At 35.0% G+C, this 22,169-nt stretch overlaps 1 protein-coding gene and 1 long non-coding RNA gene across 3 annotated transcripts; both read right to left on the bottom strand.

The window, feature by feature from the left end:
• Positions 1–13,573: 13,573 nt before the first annotated feature.
• On the bottom strand, positions 13,574–18,406 carry LOC125054928 (glutamine-dependent NAD(+) synthetase-like). The gene is made up of 4 exons (XM_047657079.1): positions 18,314–18,406; positions 17,069–17,288; positions 15,389–15,565; positions 13,574–13,739 (listed from the first exon to the last, which is right to left on the bottom strand). Exons 1-4 carry the CDS (start codon positions 18,355–18,357, stop codon positions 13,704–13,706), a joined length of 477 nt encoding a protein of 158 aa, XP_047513035.1. The 5' UTR covers positions 18,358–18,406; the 3' UTR covers positions 13,574–13,703.
• Positions 18,403–21,716, bottom strand: LOC125054929. 2 transcript variants are annotated; one of them, XR_007117796.1, is made up of 3 exons: positions 21,659–21,716; positions 19,395–19,543; positions 18,403–18,460 (listed from the first exon to the last, which is right to left on the bottom strand). It is a non-coding gene; the product is annotated as an uncharacterized LOC125054929 (long non-coding RNA). The 2 variants fall into 2 exon arrangements; XR_007117795.1 differs by lacking the exon at positions 21,659–21,716 and adding an exon at positions 19,991–20,735.
• Positions 21,717–22,169: the final 453 nt, after the last annotated feature.

Genomic DNA, 22,169 nt, shown 5'->3' on the forward strand with positions numbered 1-22,169 from the left:
AGGAAGCAGAAGGATCAGTAAACGCAGCTGAAGGCTGAACAACGTCATCGGGGTATTCATCTTTGCAATCTGTGCAACAGTAATCCTGTAAGTTAATCACGACGAAATTACTTTAGTGCCTAGTCTATCATTTATTTTATTATAAAGCTTACAACATCACACATAGTACAAAATCTACTAATTATTTTACGAAATCTTACATCTGAAATGTGTGACAATGTAAACGTAAGTTTCACAAAAAAAACAGAAAAAGAAATTAATAATTAAAAAAAATACAATTAAAATACTTATATACAATACTTATACGGCCTCTCCTGACAGTGCACCGTTCTCGGATGCACTGGTGATCTCTTCTTCAGGAGAACGGCATCTTGCTCGCCATAGTCACCAATATGTGGTTCGTGTGTTCTTGAGGAAGCAGAAGGATCAGTACACGCAGCTGAAGGCTCAACAACGTCATCGGGGTATTCATCTTTGCAATCTGTGCAACAGTAATCCTGTAAGTTAATCACGACGAAATTACTTTAGTGCCTAGTCTATCATTTATTTTATTATAAAGCTTACAACATCACACATAGTACAAAATCTACTAATTATTTTACGAAATCTTACATCTGAAATGTGTGACAATGTAAACGTAAGTTTCACAAAAAAAACATAAAAAGAAATTAATAATTAAAAAAAATACAATTAAAATACTTATATACAATACTTATACGGCCTCTCCTGACAGTGCACCGTTCTCGGATGCACTGGTGATCTCTTCTTCAGGAGAACGGCATCTTGCTCGCCATAGTCACCAATATGTGGTTCGTGTGTTCTTGAGGAAGCAGAAGGATCAGTACACGCAGCTGAAGGCTCAACAACGTCATCGGGGTATTCATCTTTGCAATCTGTGCAACAGTAATCCTGTAAGTTAATCACGACGAAATTACTTAAGTGCCTAGTCTATCATTTATTTTATTATAAAGCTTACAACATCACACATAGTACAAAATCTACTAATTATTTTACGAAATCTTACATCTGAAATGTGTGACAATTAATGTAAACGTAAGTTTCACAAAAAAAACATCAAAAGAAATTAAAAATTAATAATTAAAAAAAATACAATTAAAATACTTATATACAATACTTATACGGCCTCTCCTGACAGTGCACCGTTCTCGGATGCACTGGTGATCTCTTCTTCAGGAGAACGGCATCTTGCTCGCCATAGTCACCAATATGTGGTTCGTGTGTTCTTGAGGAAGCAGAAGGATCAGTACACGCAGCTGAAGGCTCAACAACGTCATCGGGGTATTCATCTTTGCAATCTGTGCAACAGTAATCCTGTAAGTTAATCACGACGAAATTACTTTAGTGCCTAGTCTATCATTTATTTTATTATAAAGCTTACAACATCACACATAGTACAAAATCTACTAATTATTTTACGAAATCTTACATCTGAAATGTGTGACAATTAATGTAAACGTAAGTTTCACAAAAAAAACATAAAAAGGAATTTATAATTAAAAAAAATACAATTAAAATACTTATATACAATACTTATACGGCCTCTCCTGACAGTGCACCGTTCTCGGATGCACTGGTGATCTCTTCTTCAGGAGAACGGCATCTTGCTCGCCATAGTCACCAATATGTGGTTCGTGTGTTCTTGAGGAAGCAGAAGGATCAGTACACGCAGCTGAAGGCTCAACAACGTCATCGGGGTATTCATCTTTGCAATCTGTGCAACAGTAATCCTGTAAGTTAATCACGACGAAATTACTTTAGTGCCTAGTCTATCATTTATTTTATTTTAAAGCTTACAACATCACACATAGTACAAAATCTACTAATTATTTTACGAAATCTTACATCTGAAATGTGTGACAATTAATGTAAACATAAGTTTCCCAAAGAAAATTTAAATAGAAATTAAAAATTAATAAAAAATACAATTAAAATACTTACATGCTTATCCGGCCTCTCCTGACCGTGCACCGTCCTCGGATGCACTGGTGATCTCTTCTTCAGGAGAACGGAATCTTGCTCGCCATGGTCACCAATATGTGGTTCGTGTGTTCTTGAGGAAGCAGAAGGATCAGTAAACGCAGCTGAAGGCTCAACAACGTCATCGGGGTATTCATCTTTGCAATCTGTGCAACAGTAATCCTGTAAGTTAATCACGACGAAATTACTTTAGTGTCTAGTCTATCATTTATTTTATTATAAAGCTTACAACATCACACATAGTACAAAATCTACTAATTATTTTACGAAATCTTACATCTGAAATGTGTGAAAATTAATGTAAACGTAAGTTTCACAAAAAAAACATAAAAAGAAATTAATAATTAAAAAAAATACAATTAAAATACTTATATACAATACTTATACGGCCTCTCCTGACAGTGCACCGTTCTCGGATGCACTGGTGATCTCTTCTTCAGGAGAACGGCATCTTGCTCGCCATAGTCACCAATATGTGGTTCGTGTGTTCTTGAGGAAGCAGAAGGATCAGTACACGCAGCTGAAGGCTCAACAACGTCATCGGGGTATTCATCTTTGCAATCTGTGCAACAGTAATCCTGTAAGTTAATCACGACGAAATTACTTTAGTGCCTAGTCTATCATTTATTTTATTATAAAGCTTACAACATCACACATAGTACAAAATCTACTATTTATTTTACGAAATCTTACATCTAAAATGTGTGACAATTAATGTAAACGTAAGTTTCCCAAAGAAAATTTAAATAAAAATTAAAAATTAATAAAAAATACAATTAAAATACTTACATGCTTATACGGCCTCTCCTGACCGTGCACCGTCCTCGGATGCACTGGTGATCTCTTCTTCAGGAGAACGGCATGTTGCTCGCCATAGTCACCAATATGTGGTTCGTGTGTTCTTGAGGAAGCAGAAGGATCAGTACACGCAGCTGAAGGCTCAACAACGTCATCGGGGTATTCATCTTTGCAATCTGTGCAACAGTAATCCTGTAAGTTAATCACGACGAAATTACTTTAGTGCCTAGTCTATCATTTATTTTATTATAAAGCTTACAACATCACACATAGTACAAAATCTACTATTTATTTTACGAAATCTTACATCTAAAATGTGTGACAATTAATGTAAACGTAAGTTTCCCAAAGAAAATTTAAATAAAAATTAAAAATTAATAAAAAATACAATTAAAATACTTACATGCCTATACGGCCTCTCCTGACCGTGCACCGTCCTCTGATACACTGGTGATCTCTTCTTCAGGAGAACGGCATGTTGCTCGCCATAGTCACCAATATGTGGTTCGTGTGTTCTTGAGGAAGCAGAAGGATCAGTACACGCAGCTGAAGGCTCAACAACGTCATCGGGGTATTCATCTTTGCAATCTGTGCAACAGTAATCCTGTAAGTTAATCACGACGAAATTACTTTAGTGCCTAGTCTATCATTTATTTTATTATAAAGCTTACAACATCACACATAGTACAAAATCTACTATTTATTTTACGAAATCTTACATCTAAAATGTGTGACAATTAATGTAAACGTAAGTTTCCCAAAGAAAATTTAAATAGAAATAAAAAATTAATAAAAAATACAATTAAAATACTTACATGTTTATACGGCCTCTCCTGACCGTGCACCGTCCTCGGATGCACTGGTGATCTCTTCTTCAGGAGAACGGCATGTTGCTCGCCATAGTCACCAATATGTGGTTCGTGTGTTCTTGAGGAAGCAGAAGGATCAGTACACGCAGCTGAAGGCTCAACAACGTCATCGGGGTATTCATCTTTGCAATCTGTGCATCAGTAATCCTGTAAGTTAATCACGACGAAATTACTTAAGTGCCTAGTCTATCATTTATTTTATTATAAAGCTTACAACATCACACATAGTACAAAATCTACTAATTATTTTACGAAATCTTACATCTGAAATGTGTGACAATGTAAACGTAAGTTTCACAAAAAAAACATAAAAAGAAATTAATAATTAAAAAAAATACAATTAAAATACTTATATACAATACTTATACGGCCTCTCCTGACAGTGCACCGTTCTCGGATGCACTGGTGATCTCTTCTTCAGGAGAACGGCATCTTGCTCGCCATAGTCACCAATATGTGGTTCGTGTGTTCTTGAGGAAGCAGAAGGATCAGTACACGCAGCTGAAGGCTCAACAACGTCATCGGGGTATTCATCTTTGCAATCTGTGCAACAGTAATCCTGTAAGTTAATCACGACGAAATTACTTAAGTGCCTAGTCTATCATTTATTTTATTATAAAGCTTACAACATCACACATAGTACAAAATCTACTAATTATTTTACGAAATCTTACATCTGAAATGTGTGACAATTAATGTAAACGTAAGTTTCACAAAAAAAACATAAAAAGAAATTAATAATTAAAAAAAATACAATTAAAATACTTATATACAATACTTATACGGCCTCTCCTGACTGTGCACCGTCCTCGGATGCACTGGTGATCTCTTCTTCAGGAGAACGGCATGTTGCTCGCCATAGTCACCAATATGTGGTTCGTGTGTTCTTGAGGAAGCAGAAGGATCAGTACACGCAGCTGAAGGCTCAACAACGTCATCGGGGTATTCATCTTTGCAATCTGTGCAACAGTAATCCTGTAAGTTAATCACGACGAAATTACTTTAGTGCCTAGTCTATCATTTATTTTATTATAAAGCTTACAACATCACACATAGTACAAAATCTACTATTTATTTTACGAAATCTTACATCTAAAATGTGTGACAATTAATGTAAACGTAAGTTTCCCAAAGAAAATTTAAATAAAAATTAATAAAAAATACAATTAAAATACTTACATGCTTATACGGCCTCTCCTGACCGTGCACCGTCCTCGGATGCACTGGTGATCTCTTCTTCAGGAGAACGGCATGTTGCTCGCCATAGTCACCAATATGTGGTTCGTGTGTTCTTGAGGAAGCAGAAGGATCAGTACACGCAGCTGAAGGCTCAACAACGTCATCGGGGTATTCATCTTTGCAATCTGTGCAACAGTAATCCTGTAAGTTAATCACGACGAAATTACTTTAGTGCCTAGTCTATCATTTATTTTATTATAAAGCTTACAACATCACACATAGTTCAAAATCTACTAATTATTTTACGAAATCTTACATCTGAAATGTGTGAAAATTAATGTAAACGTAAGTTTCACAAAAAAAACAGAAAAAGAAATTAATAATTAAAAAAAATACAATTAAAATACTTATATACAATACTTATACGGCCTCTCCTGACAGTGCACCGTTCTCGGATGCACTGGTGATCTCTTCTTCAGGAGAACGGCATCTTGCTCGCCATAGTCACCAATATGTGGTTCGTGTGTTCTTGAGGAAGCAGAAGGATCAGTACACGCAGCTGAAGGCTCAACAACGTCATCGGGGTATTCATCTTTGCAATCTGTGCAACAGTAATCCTGTAAGTTAATCACGACGAAATTACTTAAGTGCCTAGTCTATCATTTATTTTATTATAAAGCTTACAACATCACACATAGTACAAAATCTACTAATTATTTTACGAAATCTTACATCTGAAATGTGTGACAATTAATGTAAACGTAAGTTTCACAAAAAAAACATAAAAAGAAATTAATAATTAAAAAAAATACAATTAAAATACTTATATACAATACTTATACGGCCTCTCCTGACAGTGCACCGTTCTCGGATGCACTGGTGATCTCTTCTTCAGGAGAACGGCATCTTGCTCGCCATAGTCACCAATATGTGGTTCGTGTGTTCTTGAGGAAGCAGAAGGATCAGTACACGCAGCTGAAGGCTCAACAACGTCATCGGGGTATTCATCTTTGCAATCTGTGCAACAGTAATCCTGTAAGTTAATCACGACGAAATTACTTTAGTGCCTAGTCTATCATTTATTTTATTATAAAGCTTACAACATCACACATAGTACAAAATCTACTATTTATTTTACGAAATCTTACATCTAAAATGTGTGACAATTAATGTAAACGTAAGTTTCCCAAAGAAAATTTAAATAGAAATTAAAAATTAATAAAAAATACAATTAAAATACTTACATGCTTATACGGCCTCTCCTGACCGTGCACCGTCCTCGGATGCACTGGTGATCTCTTCTTCAGGAGAACGGCATGTTGCTCGCCATAGTCACCAATATGTGGTTCGTGTGTTCTTGAGGAAGCAGAAGGATCAGTACACGCAGCTGAAGGCTCAACAACGTCATCGGGGTATTCATCTTTGCAATCTGTGCAACAGTAATCCTGTAAGTTAATCACGACGAAATTACTTTAGTGCCTAGTCTATCATTTATTTTATTTTAAAGCTTACAACATCACACATAGTACAAAATCTACTAATTATTTTACGAAATCTTACATCTGAAATGTGTGACAATTAATGTAAACATAAGTTTCCCAAAGAAAATTTAAATAGAAATTAAAAATTAATAAAAAATACAATTAAAATACTTACATGCTTATCCGGCCTCTCCTGACCGTGCACCGTCCTCGGATGCACTGGTGATCTCTTCTTCAGGAGAACGGCATCTTGCTCGCCATGGTCACCAATATGTGGTTCGTGTGTTCTTGAGGAAGCAGAAGGATCAGTAAACGCAGCTGAAGGCTCAACAACGTCATCGGGGTATTCATCTTTGCAATCTGTGCAACAGTAATCCTGTAAGTTAATCACGACGAAATTACGTTAGTGCCTAGTCTATCATTTATTTTATTATAAAGCTTACAACATCACACATAGTACAAAATCTACTTATTATTTTACGAAATCTTACATCTGAAATGTGTGACAATTAATGTAAACATAAGTTTCCCAAAGAAAATTTAAATAGAAATTAAAAATTAATAAAAAATACAATTAAAATACGGCCTCTCCTGACCGTGCACCATCCTCGGATGCACTGGTGATCTCTTCTTCGGGAGAACGGCATCTTGCTCGCCATGGTCACCAATATGTGGTTCGTGTGTTCTTGAGGAAGCATAAGGATCAGTACACGCAGCTGAAGGCTCACCAACGTCATCGGGGTATTCGTCATCGCAATCTGTGCAAAAGTTATCCTGTTAGTTAATCACGACGACATTACGTTAGTGCCTAGTCTATCATTCATCACGCATCAGGCCCTCATACAAAATCGCACTACCACAACTCTAGTTAAAACACTTCACTTTCAAAAGTATGCATACATCATCTCACCAAACATCTCACACATTCTCATACTTGAACTTGTACAAGTTCCCACGTTAGTAACGTGAACCAGGACTTCGCCTGATGTGTTCAATGAACACATCTTCCGGGACCGCGCGCGCCACGCGCACAGGATGCGCGTCTGCCGAGGCCCGCTTCTCAAGGTTGCTGGCCTCAGGAACACACCATGACCGCACCACATTGGCAGTCCGTTTCAACCAGCAAGGCACACACTTGCCTCACTCCGCACACACGCCGACATATCACGCACGCATCCTTAAACTAAGAAAATAACACATTAGAAACAGCTTTTGACGGCTACCCTCAATATGAGAGCGAGGTGACTGCGTCCTAATTGACCGTTCACGGGAAGCACGTGGCAACTTATTCTAAAATTAACGGTTGTTTAAAAGGCCTATTTGTGAGTGAAATCCTATCCCACTTCTGATTTTAGCAACCAGAAGTGATAATCAAATAAAAAAAAACAATTCAAAAAACCTACGAAGTGATTTAACCAAAAATTACTTCATTAAAGAACAAATCACGGTATTCTCGATATCACACTAAATCTACCTTAAAATTTACTGATACAATCAAAACAACACGACTTTGGGTATTTTAAAAACACCCGTTAACCTTAAAACAATTACACAAAAATCACCGAATAAAAATAACACAAAACATACTCACAGTATGGGGCCTCGACACCAACCACTTTTCTTGTCAACGTCCGAGCAACAACTGAGCCCGTGGCACAGTGAGGCCTTTTTTTATAGAAGGCGGGTGGGGATCGAAACCACCCACTATGATTTCTTTAACAAATTTCGTGACATTACGTGTACTCGTTCCACGACCGAACCCGAATCGACCACAGAGTCAAATGGCAGTCATAGAAACGAGTGTCAAAGATTTCTTTAATATTTATTATTAATAAATTTTAAATGTTTAAAGTGATATATATACTACTTTCAATAATAATAATAATGACTATGGAGTCATTATTATTATCGACCATTGAATAGTCGTTAATTTATAGATCTAGCAACATTGACAAATTAAATAAACATTCGTATTAACGGCCTCGAACCAATTTGACATTATTAAATGACAATGACAATGATAGCTGACACTAACATAACTTCTTCAATATTAATTATAAAGACTACAGACTATCAAATAGTCGTTAAGTTGCAGATCCATTAATATTGGTAAATAAAATAAATCATATAACGGTTTTCAACTAATTTGACCCCGATATTACCAAATGATGATGAATGACAATTCCTTTAACATAAATAATAAATGCTATGAATTTACCACAGACTATCAATCCTTAACATTGTTTATTATTATCTTAAATATATTTATTTACTTGAATTAAATATCATTCGTTATATTTATGTAACAATATAATCATTATATATGAATTTGCGCCCATAAATATTTATTTACTTGAATAAAATATCAATCTTTATATTTTTGTAACAACATAATCATTATATATGAATTTGCGCCCATATACGAACAAATTGCATTGAACCGGGAAACCAAAAGTGTTTTAAAATTAGGTCACAAGTCTTATCAACTCCGATATGTTCATGCTCGTCATGGAATACCATCAGTAAGCTAAGCCTGTGACCCTTAGGTATATAACAAAGCAAACGCGGCTCCTCACCAACAGGTGAATAACTATAATAGAGCACATCGTTTTGACATACGTATCTTCTGGGATCTAAATTACCTTCTCCGAGCTTACGTATGAGATCGGCGGTCTCGGAGTCTATCTAATCTCTAATCTCTAATAATATTGTTATATTAATAAAATGATTAATTAAATCTACCACTTATTTAATGACTGTCTATAGAAAATGTAGTAACCGAGTTTAATACATAGCTAAGACGAAATGAAAAATATATATGCCATGTTACTTTATAGGTTAATAAAAAAACAATATGTATAATAACTTACACATTTAATTTAATGATTATAGTAAACTTTTAACACACTACAAAATAACTTTCAGTTATACAAACTCAAACTTAAGTATACTAAAAACTAATTCAAACCCAGCCTCACATAGAGCTAATCAATAACATCTACTTTATTTTGTAGACAAATATATTTATTTTAATATTATATTTTCTAATGAGTTTGTAAAAAGTAATAGTTATGAACTATAAATTTAAAAAAGCTGAAGTACTTAAACCATCATGTATGTAATGATGGTATTTCATACTTGTGTAAAGCAGAGTAATGTTTTTATCCAAAACCTTAATGTTATATCAATATTTATAAAAATACTTATAGGAACCGAAATTGTACTGTGTTATCATTTATTATAAATTGAAGGATAGTCGAAATTCAATAAATTGAAAATGTTTGCACTAATGTGTCTTTCTATATCCAGGGGCCTTGTCGTATGATACAAATGTAATATTCTTCTTCTTCAAAGGCAAGGAATGTATTTTTCTACCAGGAATTTTGAACATTTGGATCTCTGAAATTATTAGATTTATAATTTTAGTATAGTAGAAAAATACAAATATTTTACAAAATTTACCTATCTTAACTTATTTATCGTTTTCTGTTCGACTTATCTCTGCTGGAGACAAGACATGATCAAGACTGCATCGAAAAATTGGTTCTAGGATAAAAATGACATTTTTAATGCTAAAATAATCAAAATGTTTACCTTAGAATATCTATTTACTAGAGTCTTCGTTCATCTCAGCAGCATATGTTCTAGGTTTCGTCAATACCATATAATTTCTTGGGTATTGGAAAAAAACGATAGTAACCAACGCCGAGAAACCAATTGGTCGTTTCGTGCCTACATTTTCTTCGCCATCTATAGATATTATATTAAGTATTTTTAATGGTTTACATCATTTATTTCTTGAAATAGAGGTTTAAACGTTTAAAGTGAAAATGGGCCTTCTGTAACAATAACAAAGTTCTATTTCACGAAGCCTAATGCTTATATATATAATTTTTTTCGTAAAATAATGCTCTATTGATAAATATCTTCTTCTACATTATAAAGAGGAAAACTTTGTTTGTTTGTTTGTTTGATTGTAATGAATAGGCTCATAAACTACTGGACCGATTTTAAAAATTCTTTCACCATTCGAAAGCTACATTATCCATTCCATTCCGAGTAATATAGGCTATATTTAATTTTGAAAAAAAATAGGGTTCCGTAAGATATTAGGGTTTTTCGGACACAAGGTGTAAAAAATCAACCAAAAAAGTTACTTATTTTGCGTACCTTGCCTAAAATATTAAAGATAGAACCATAAAATGTTCTAAGTAATTGTAGATCTTATAAATAACTACAAAAAAGTCCGCGACACACTATACCTATCTATGTCGAGTTAGGCACAATAACCATAAATGATATAATCAATGGCAAAACGGCGTTTGCCGGATCAGCTAGTTATTTTATAAACTTACCTCAACAATCAACATACATAATATAGATTGTCCTATGTTAGAATATTTTCACATAAAACAAGTTTTAACTTCGCTAAAAATGGCTACCTCACTGGTAAATCACGATTTCAGCGAGGGAAGAGCAAATTTTAATTTGTCGTAAAGAATCTACATTAAAATGAGATGAGATGTCAAATGGTATGTATCAGAATACCAAATACCAACAATTTTGGAGCGTAATTGTAGCAGTGCCAAATTTTAGTTCCAAATGTGAACAATCTCATTTGAGCGGCGCTTTTGTCGCGGTTATCGTTTATCAGAATACCGAATTGTAACATGACACCTTCACGAACGATTTGACAGCAAAAATCCGCTGTGAGAGTGTGTGAAGTGAGTTACAGAATCGCAGGGCTGTACTGCGACAACACCGCTAAAACCACATATGATCCGCGCATACAGGAGTTTAGCTTGCCAACAGATCGACTCGCCTTTTGCACAAATACAAAATCGGCCTTTTGTAATTAATGATTTTGGTTTCCTGCGATTTTTATTGACGCGAGCATCTTGACAAACACGGTTTTCCTCTAATCGCTATGAGCTCGGCCTTACCTGACCATTGCAAGTAAAATAGCTGCTTTACCTGGCCGATAAATATTGTCCTCAATTAAGGGAAGCGGGTAGTGATATTTGACTGTCTCCGAGTTTAGTCTAAAATCGACACAAATCCTATCTGACCCGTCTTTTTTCTTTACAAGTAAAATTTGACTGGAATACTCAGAATAATTAATAAGTCACTCTCTAATTATTTTTTATCTAATAGGTCTTTTATTATTTCTCTTACGCGTAATTTTTCATCGTACGACATTTTATAAGGGCGGTAAACAACCCAACTACTAAGAAATGTATGAATTTTTTAACTATGCTCATTAAACGTTCCCTATCAAACCCTAACAGCGGAGTATTTACTTGTACGACGTCGGTAGATTCGATAGTCATAACTCTCTCAACACAGTTGGTAAGTCTTTGCACACCGCGAGTACGTGTATGGATAACGCCATCCCGATTTAACACGTCGGTCCGCACGATCACCGAGAGATACATGCTTTTATCGCACACGACATAAAAATATATTTCAAGCGATATCTTAGAAAATTCTACTGTTAGAGTAGTACAAAAAGATACTTCGATGTCTTGGCTTCCTAAGCCGCGTAATATAAGAAAACACGATATTTTAGTTTACCGTAAACACTTAGTTACAAACTTAAGATACCTTAACTTAAGATAATTAAAGACACCGTCGACCCACTATCTGGCAGTTGTAACATCATTTTGCTTATAGCAATTAGCTAATGAATCACCACAAAACTTAACATTTAGTTTACCGTTCGACTTAGAACACTGTCGAACAGAACAGTCCTTCGTTTTATGTCCTACCTTCTTACAAAATGTGCAAATTATTTTGTCATAAAAAAACTGCCTTTTATTTAAACTTGTATTGTTTGTAGACCCATATGCATTTTCATAATTAGTTTTTTTAGGACACAAAATTTGTCTATAACCAATTTCCCTTGAAAAACATTTAATATTAGACTTAAAATAATCTCGCTTTCGGGAATTACCTCGCAAATTTGTCCTTTTAACATGATTTTGTAATATAGAGCGCGGTTCTAGGGGGCTTGGTATATAATGAAAGGAATTTAACTAGGTCTTCCGATGATAAATTAGCACTAGTCGCGGCGGCGCGAACTTGTGGGTCCTTAATACCCCGAATAACTACTGCGACAATAATTAACTAATCACTCATTACGCCGTACGACACGCAATCGTAATAAAAAGCGTGTAGCGTATTCCGCATGCTTGGGATAACTATCAGAGGCGGTTTTCATTACGTCTAATAAAATATTTGCTATGTCTACTCGCTGCGGACAGAGTGATTTAAATTCCCTTTTAAACTTAGACCAACTACGATTATTACTAAGCCACTCATTTGGCCATTTAACATCTCCTTTCAAACAATATCCAATCTGAGATAAGCACTCACGATCATCCCAATAATTAGACACCGTGCAGAGTCTACCTCCTCACACCAATATCGAAATCGTTAAAAGACGGATCGAAATTAGAAATATAAATGGAGGTCGAACTTACCGGAATTGTGCTCATCGCACTTACAAGTTTGTTGGTCACCTGATTAAGCACCAGGTCAGCGCTTGACTGGCACCCGCCTGTTATACATGGCACCGGAGCCGGCCATGGTGACACCACAGGTGGACATGGCTCAGTCACTTGCGTCACGTTAGGGCTGGACGTATTGTAACGTTACTTCAAGCGCAGGGACAGGCACACCGTCCTTTTTCCGTATTCGCCGCTACCCTCCATTATTTTTTACAAAACGTATGACACTCGCGTTTCAAACTGACTAAAGTAAAAACATGTGGGCGTAAATTTAAACTAAGCAGAAATGAGAACGAATCCCACTTCTGAAGTAAGAAATTAACAAATAAAATTACTAAAAAAAAACAAGAGATAGATTACACGAAATTTACCACACAACTACTTTTAAATATAAAGAACACATAACCGCAAATTCAACAACAATAACTGTAAGTGACGTCTATATTATCTAGCTAGTGCGAGCGGCGAAGAAGTGAGCACGGCCATATCGCGCGCCGAGCTTTTATAGCCTAAAACCAGTTCAGTCCAGTATACCCCACTCGTACGCTTCAGTTGAGTTTTTACAGCTTATTATATGTTAAGTTTCCTTTGTATATGTTACCTTGACGATTTAGGGTCACTTGTTAGGATAAAATTGTATTGTAAATAAATAAAATAAAAATTCAGAATATATGTAATTAAGGTTTTATAAAAAAAAAATTTGTTTGGTTGAAATAAAAGAGTACAACAAAATTTATATTTATTTTATATAATATAGACAATATTCTACATTGGCATGAATAATATGAAATAAAGCCTGTTTATTTCCAATACTAAATTGGCATTAAATAACATATTTATTGCACTTTTTCTACGTTTTATGTGGTATTCTATTTAATAGCCGTTGTATTGTTCATCGCTGCCACCTGAAATATAATTCAGTATTACAATATACATCCAATGTTTAACATACTTTTAAGCTGCAACTGCTAAACCAATTTTGATTTATATTAACTTAGAGCATGATGAGTTATTTTGTAACCGATATTGGCAAGTGAAGTCTTCTTTCTCTTTCGAAACGAAGCCGGGTTTTCATGAATAAATCTACAAATAAATATAAAAGGCTTATCTCCGTGGCTTATCGCACATACTGCGGATCCATGGGTCCCGGGTTCGATCCCCGGCTGAGACGAACGTCGATGTGATGAGCATTTGGTGTTGTGCTTAGGTCTTGGGTGTTTAAATATGTATTTTTATGTCTATCTATCTATAATATGTATGTATATCCGTTGCCTAGTACCCATAACACAAGGTTCACCAGCTTAGCATGGGACTAGGACAATTGGTGTGAATTGTCTTTAAAAAAAAAAAGTTTCTCTGAAAAACGGGGCTTTAACCATAAGGTCTGTACGTCAATCATATTTAAATCTACTAAGAGCGTTCAAACCATTTTTTCTAAAGACATATTTTACAGTGTTCATGATGAGATCGTAACTTGATATACGAATTAGAATATGGACCTTAGTGCAGTATTGGCCTAGTTTTTTTTACACAGAAGGATAAAGACGCAGGGAAGAAGTGGCTATTTGATACCATCTTCGTTCCTTGCATTTTACTAGCTTGTTACATGGACTACTAATTTTTTAATTGTTATCTATACTTATATTATAAAGAGGAAAGGTTTGATTGTTTGTTTGAAATGAATAGGCTCCGAAACTACTGGACCGATTTCAAAAATTCTTTCACCATTGGCAAGCTACACTATTCCCGAGTGACATAGGCTATGTTTCATTTTCAAAAAAAAATAGTGATGCTTACTAAAACTTGAATAATCTAACCCAAGATGTAAACAAATAAACAAAACACTTCCTTCAATCGTGTGCTCTGCGAAAACTATTTATGATAGGACAAAATGATGTATTGCAATTTTTCAGGACACATCACTATCTATAAAAAATGATAACGACAGCATGTCTCTATCTTTTATAGTTACGTCACAATAAGCGTCCTTTTATTTATTTTTTTTTTATTAAAATACCACCGCTAGAAAAGGCTCTTTATTCGTACCTAGGTATTGATCCTTATGAAAATAATTACCAACGTTTCACATAAGCTACAATTTAATGGCATAACTACGAATAAAGCATGGTGGTCCCCATGACTGGTGTTCTCCTACCGTTTCCTTTGAATAGTTCACTACTATGTAATATATCAAAAATCTTAGCCACAGCAACGCTTGGCCGAGTCTACTAGTAAATTATATAAAGCAAGTGATGACATTAATTTAAGAAATGCTTGACGTCCAATATAACATGGAGTCTCAGTTCAGAATAAGAAAGATAGGGCAGCTAGGTGAGGGGTACCGGGTTCGATTCTCGGTTCGAGGCCAAGTTTTAATTTAATTAAAATTTGTTCTCGGCCTTTGAGAGGGTTGTGCGGTACCGGGCGAGTGCCTAAACCGTACATGGAGGACATGATCGAATTTCTAAGGCAAAAAGCACGAAATATAAAAATCTCATACTTGACGCTGGCTAATGCACAAACCGTGCCAGAGATTTAAAAAAAAAAGATTTACCATTTCATCGATCCTCTTGAACTGCCATACCCAGTTAACTGGATACAAAAAAGGTCTATGGTCGAAACGGTTGTCATCCGGGCTATACGATTCAGCCCGGTACGAAGGGGTCAATACTGTCATCTTATGCCTGTTAATCGCATAGCAACGGAAGAAATGCTTCACTTTATCAGCTACCTGACAAAATTCATCAATTAAGTTCGTGTGTATTATGGAAACTGTCCAAAAGTCACTCGGTAATAACATTAATAATTTGGTCAAGAGATTTTGGAGATTATTGACCCCACCCCCCATGTAACGCGCTGTAACGTTTTTCTGTACCCAAGTACAGTAAAACGTTTCGTGACCACCTAGTGACTTTTAATACCTAAAAATTCCAATTTTGTGGTGTAAAGTACTGGAAAGTCGAAAATAATATTAAAAATAACGCGTAATTTAATCCCCGCCCCGTATCGTAACGTTTTACAAAAGGACCCCCTCCCTCCCCAAAATTCGTTATGAACTTGAACGCTCCCCAAACTTATTAACTAATAGTTATAGTATAATATAGTTAATAACTATTTTATTGATAATTAAAGAGAGGGAAACTTATATTACAATCATGCTATGGCAATTTGGAGTTAAATAAAAATTCAGTTTTATTTTAATGATAGCGCCATCTATCAAATCGTTAAGGGAAACATTGGGGTGTTGCTACGATTAAATCATATATTCTTATGCTGGGAGTTTCGTTTAAAATCAAAAAAATAAACCAACCAATACAAAATATAATCACATGTTATTCTGAAAGTAAACATAGACAAATAACAGAATATATAAATTTGAACATAATAAGGTTTTTAGTTTTTACTATCAGCACAACGGCGGCTGACGGCTCATTGGTCTAGTGGTTAGTACCCCTGACTGCGAATCCATGGGTCCCGGGTTCGAACCCCGGCTGAGACAAAACATGGATGTGATGAGCATTTGGTGTTGAGCTTAGGTCTTGGGTGTTTAAATATGTATTTATATGTCTATCTATCTATATGTATGTATATCCGTTGCCTAGTACCCATAACACAAGCTTCACCAGCTTAGCATGGGACTAGGTCAATTGGTGTGAATTGTCCAATCAAAAAAAAATGCAGAAATTATAATTTTGCGTGAGAGTGTATTTACACATGTATTTATAAATTTTTTGTTTATTTGGTTTTTTCGCATATTTATTTTAAGTTCTTGTTGTTTGTTGTGCATCTATGTGTTAAATGTATAAATAGTTAAGTTTATATTCATTAGTTCCCTTAATGGAAAACTAGATGGCGTTGCGTTACTAATGTAATAAAAAAGTACACTTTGCATGTCTATTGCCAGTATAATATTGTAGTCTTTGATTACAATAAACAATTGAATACATATTTGATCAAATCCTAAACACAATATATTTCTATGGCGTTGTTTTGTAATCGCTTTTTATACATGCACAACGCTATCTGCATAATCTCCTAAACGGCTGGACCGATTTCGAGGAAATTTTTCGGTTTCTTTTAAAATTAGAAGCAAACCCGACATACGTCTCGTAACTCACGTAACCCATTCTCGTGGCGACGCGTAGCTACGCGTCGCCACGAGAATGCCACGCCAGGAATCGGTTTTACGTGCGGCTATAGATGTTTCACATCAAAATGAATAAAATAAATTCACCTCCTGCGGCGTCCTTTCATTCCAAATATGGACAAGTTTCTCGAACATCGCGTATGGACCACACGAGTGCATCTTCCTCAACCTCCCGAACTCGGACAGCTCCGCATACGTCATCCCCATGTCCTGCTCGTCTGTTTGTGTGATTCTACCCTCGGACAGCGGTTCCAACTCAGCCGTCGGCGGCGCATCCAATATATCAGATAGCGAGGGTAGTTCGTAACTGCAAAAATAAATTAGGCGAATGTTGCGAATATCATGGACTGCAAAATAAACCAATAAGTTTATTCTCAACCAACTAAATATCACCTCTAGACTGTCAACTACCATTTACTTACCGGTCGGCCACTATCATTTTAAAAGCTACTTGGAGGCAACTATACTCTGATTTTTTATTCCGTAGATTTTAAGTGCTTGTCACATTAAATATTGTATTTATTTTTCTTATACAAACGTATCATTGTGCCGAGCGAAAGTTAAAAAAACTACCAGCAGTAGTGGTATGTTATCTAAAGCTGGCGGCTTTAACACATTTACACTTTGTGCTTGTGTAGTGTCTGTGAATAAGCGCGAGCCGCAATGTCCCGCTGAATATGCATTATGAAAAGACTGTCCGTCTCTCTCGCGCTCGGTCAAGCTTATGAGTATAAAAGAGACAGTTATTGGTTTTCTTTTGCTACTGTTTATGTTAGTCTTTTTTCTCATTATTATTTTCTGTGATTGGTTACTTACTTGGTTGGAGGTTAGAATACTTTGAAAAAAAGTCTTATGAAATATATTCCGTCTAAACATTACCAGGACAATCTCGTGAAATGTTGTACAATGTGATTAATTATAGCATCTTAATAAAAACAGTTTAATGAAAAAATGTAATTTTTAATTTGACATCAGTGTTTCTAAGAGGAGTATTGAAAGAATTGTTAGTGAAGTAAAAGTGAAGTGTTCAGCTAGATGGAGCTTATAACGAAAAATGAAAAATTATTTACACGAACTACTCTTTAACGTTCTTGGTCTGGCTTAGAACTTTTGGATCCACCCTCGTATGCACATAATATTTATATGTATTTGACACATTTTTATTTATTTACAACCCAACCTTACTAAAACCAGAGTAGACTAAAATATATAGCTTGGCAAAAAAGACATATTTTTAAACATACTGTATAGTTAATTTGTGTTAAATTGCATTAGTGTGAGTACTGTGAACGCGCCAGCTTTCGATAACCGACCTATATATTATGTATGTACCTGAATATTTTGTATGGAGAGATTCTCTCTTGGACATCCGCCATTACTTCTAAACTTCGGTATGAGTCCTGTGGCGGCTTGAAATATGGCCAATACAGCTGTATCAATTATTATCGGAAAGTGATAACTGCCTATTTCACTCGCCAACTGAAATATTAGATATTATTTTCATAAGTAGTGAAGCAAACAAGACAGCGAGACTTGCTTTTAGTTTTAAAAAAATCATAACTTCGGATTAACAGTTGTTACTAGGTTATTACTTAAACCTAGTTGTATTTTCTATAGAAAAGAAATTACCGTAAAATCTATATAAATAAAACCGCAAAAAAATGCTAAGCGCAAAACTTAAGAGCATATGGACCTGAATGCTGAATTCGAATTTTTATCCCTTGAACTCTGTATAAGGTTTTTATGGAGATAAATTTTGGAAAAAATTTTAAAAAAATTTTATAAGACGGGATATGGGGAATTCCGCATGTCAAAAACGACAATTTACAAGAGAGCAGTGTTGCCCTTGTGGCTTCAAAGTGCGACTCTCATCCCTGAGGACGTAGGTTCGAACCCCGGCTGTGCATCAATGGACTGAAAACTGAGGCCCAGACCTAAAAAGATTTTTTATTTTTGTGCTTTTTAAGATAAAAATATTATTAACTAAAAAAAAGCTTTTTCATCAGACTGTCTCTGTGCCTTTTATCTCATTCTCGATACCTTCGTTACATTTTTATATAAGGGGCCATCCATAAAGTACGTCACACGTTAATGGGGAGGGAGGGTATCACCGAAATGTGACATCGTGTGACAAGGGGCATGGGGGAGTCAATACTTTTATGACGTCACATGTTAAAATTTAAAATACTAAAAACGCAAAGTTTGGATGTGAATTAAAATTTTTAAAAATTTACGAACTTGATCTATATTTATTAATAATTTAGCATTCTCGCTATGCGATAATCTCTCATGCAACGTCATTTAACTTCTAGAGCGGCGTTGTAATGCAATGTGACGTACTTTATGGATGGCCCCTAAGAAATAAATTCAATATAGTTTGTTACGTTTTTGAACGTCTTAAAATCAGTATTACCTCCTTAGCTCGTAGCTTAGTTTCTTCGCTAGAGTTTTTCGAAGCCATATAACAAGTAACGAGCAATTTATTGCATAGCTCTTTAGGGTCTTTGGGCGTATAATTAAAATCACATATAACTCTACGTACGTCATCTAATACTTGCGATTCTGGAAGGATGATAATTAAAATAAAATTAGAATAATTATGTTAATAATATAAATATAAATAAATATTAAGTGATAAATAATAAATAATAAATAATGTGACGGTAAATTTTTTTCCAACGCCGATAAAGAAGTTTGACTTCAAAAACCTGGCAATAATTAAGAAAAATATAAAAAATTAAATTCAGTAGCTTAAGTTGTAAATATGAGACCTTACGAACTTCAACTTATTCCTAATAAGTCTAAATGAATAACAATTACTTATTACTATATTAGCAGGATCTGTTAGAATGTGCCTTGTCCGTTGAATTTATTAGTATCCGCACTTGATTAGTAATATTATACTCGTAGCTGTAGTTTATTGTGATTATACAACAAAAATATATCGGAAATAATTCAAGGCGAAATTTTTTCTTCGTTTGAATTTCTATCAATGACGCTTTAACATACCAGCCCAGTACGATATAATGCACCCATCTCCTTTTCTTTTTGAATAGATTCAAGAATCCTGGTTAAAATTGCCTTCAAAGTCCAGAGCCCATTGATTAAGGGTGCACACTGCTACTACTGCTTTACGGCCCATTATTGCCTCTGAAAAACATCAAGAGATTGGTTAGAAATTTAAAACAGCATGAGAATCGACAAAAATTTCGTGAATTTGTTAAAGTATCGATAACGTAAAATACTTTTTCATTAAATATATATATACATATGTACAAAATGAGACTTTAACAACACGTCAACCTCCTAGCTTCGGGCCTCTTGGAAACGACGGACAGTGTGTATCGGCTGAATAAGGTAAAACTTGCCGCAGTCTGACAGTTATGATACAAAAATTATTGGATTTGCGTTCCCTAATTGCCATTATTTCTCATAAAATCTGATAAAAGCCATGAGGCTGATTGCAGATGGATAAAAAATAAAAAATAATAATAATTAAATATTTGTATGAAAAAATTTTGTTCTTTTCAAAAATGCATAGGAATACCTCTTTTACCTATTACCTTTATACTACAAAAATAAAAGAATTAACTGAATAATTCGTTCAGAAATAAAATTAGTAAATTTGAAAGTTCATTTTCCTAATTCCTAAACAACATGATGTGGCCTATTTTGTGTAACGTTCATTGATGTGTTGACACGAGACAGACAAGCTTATAATCGACCCACAGCCCGTGGAATCCAGTGCCAGGAACCAGGGAATAACCTCTTTGGGCAACCCTTAATCCTTTACAAGTTACAACCGAAGCACTTTGTTCGTTTAAAAACCGAACGTTCGATTTTTAAACGAACGCCTATTTTAACTCAGTTTTGTTATGACAATAATATTGGCTAGATTTAATAAAAAGGTTATAGTGGGTTCATAAATTATATATTTTTTTTTAATTTTAGTAAGCATGCGTCTTACAAGTTCATTCTTACAATAAATTATAGACAAAGAAATATACAGAACAGCGCCCGTAATACTATCTAAAGAGCACCAGCACTAAGGCTGTCAGGACTGCGCCTGATATGTATTCACAGAACACATTCGGGACAGCGCCCGCCACGCGCACAGGATGCACGTCTGCCGAGGCCCGCTTCTCAAGGTTGCTGGCCCCAGGAACACACCATGACCGCACTACATTGGCAGTCCGTTTCAACCAGCAAGGCACACACTTGCCTCACGCTCGCACGATAGCCAACGTATTACGCGCGCATCCTTAACATAGGAAATAACACATTAGAAACACCTTTTGACGGCTACCCTCAATATGAGAGCGAGGCGGCGGCGTCCTAATTGACCGTTCACGGGAAGCACGTGGCAATTTATTCTAAAATTAACGGTTGTTTACAAGGCTTATTTGTGAGCGAAGTCCTTTCCCACTTCTGATTTTAGCAACCAGAAGTGATAATCAAATATAAAAAAAACTATTCGAAATAACCTACGAAGTGATTTAACCAAAAATAAATTCATTAAAGAACAAATGACGGTATTCTCGAAATCACACTTAATCTACCTTAAAATTAACTTATACAATCAAAACAACACGACTTTGGGTATTTTAAAAACAACTGTTAACCTTAAAACAATTACACAAAAACCACCGAATAAAAATAACACAGTAAGATACTCACATTATACGGCCTCAACACCAACCACTTTTCTTGTCAACGTCCGAGCAACGACAGAGCCCGTGGCACACTGGTCACTGAGGCCTTTCTTTTATAGAAGGCGGGTGGGGATCGAAACCACCCACTACGATTTCTGCTTATATTTATTTAGTTATTAAGCTTACAACATCACACACAGTATTATTTGTTGTTTTAAATATTAAATTTCAGTTTTCTTTATATAGTTTTGTCTATTGATGCGCTTATTTGTTTTATTTTTCGTATATAATATTGTCTATCTATGTAATCTGTTTTGGCTTTCTGTACCGTCTGTTTTGTAATATTATGTATGTTAGCTGTAAGATTACGTATAATTAAATAAATAAAAATTCAAGTATTACAAAATAAAATTATAAAAATACTGTTCCAGTATAATTATCTTGCACCTCCCATAAATATATATCGAGACACAAACCTAATGAATTTAAAACAACTTTATATTTATAATACATGTAATTCTTGTCAAAAAAATAAT

This window comes from Pieris napi, chromosome 12 (assembly GCF_905475465.1).
Source record: "Pieris napi chromosome 12, ilPieNapi1.2, whole genome shotgun sequence".
Classification (NCBI taxonomy): domain Eukaryota; kingdom Metazoa; phylum Arthropoda; class Insecta; order Lepidoptera; family Pieridae; genus Pieris; species Pieris napi.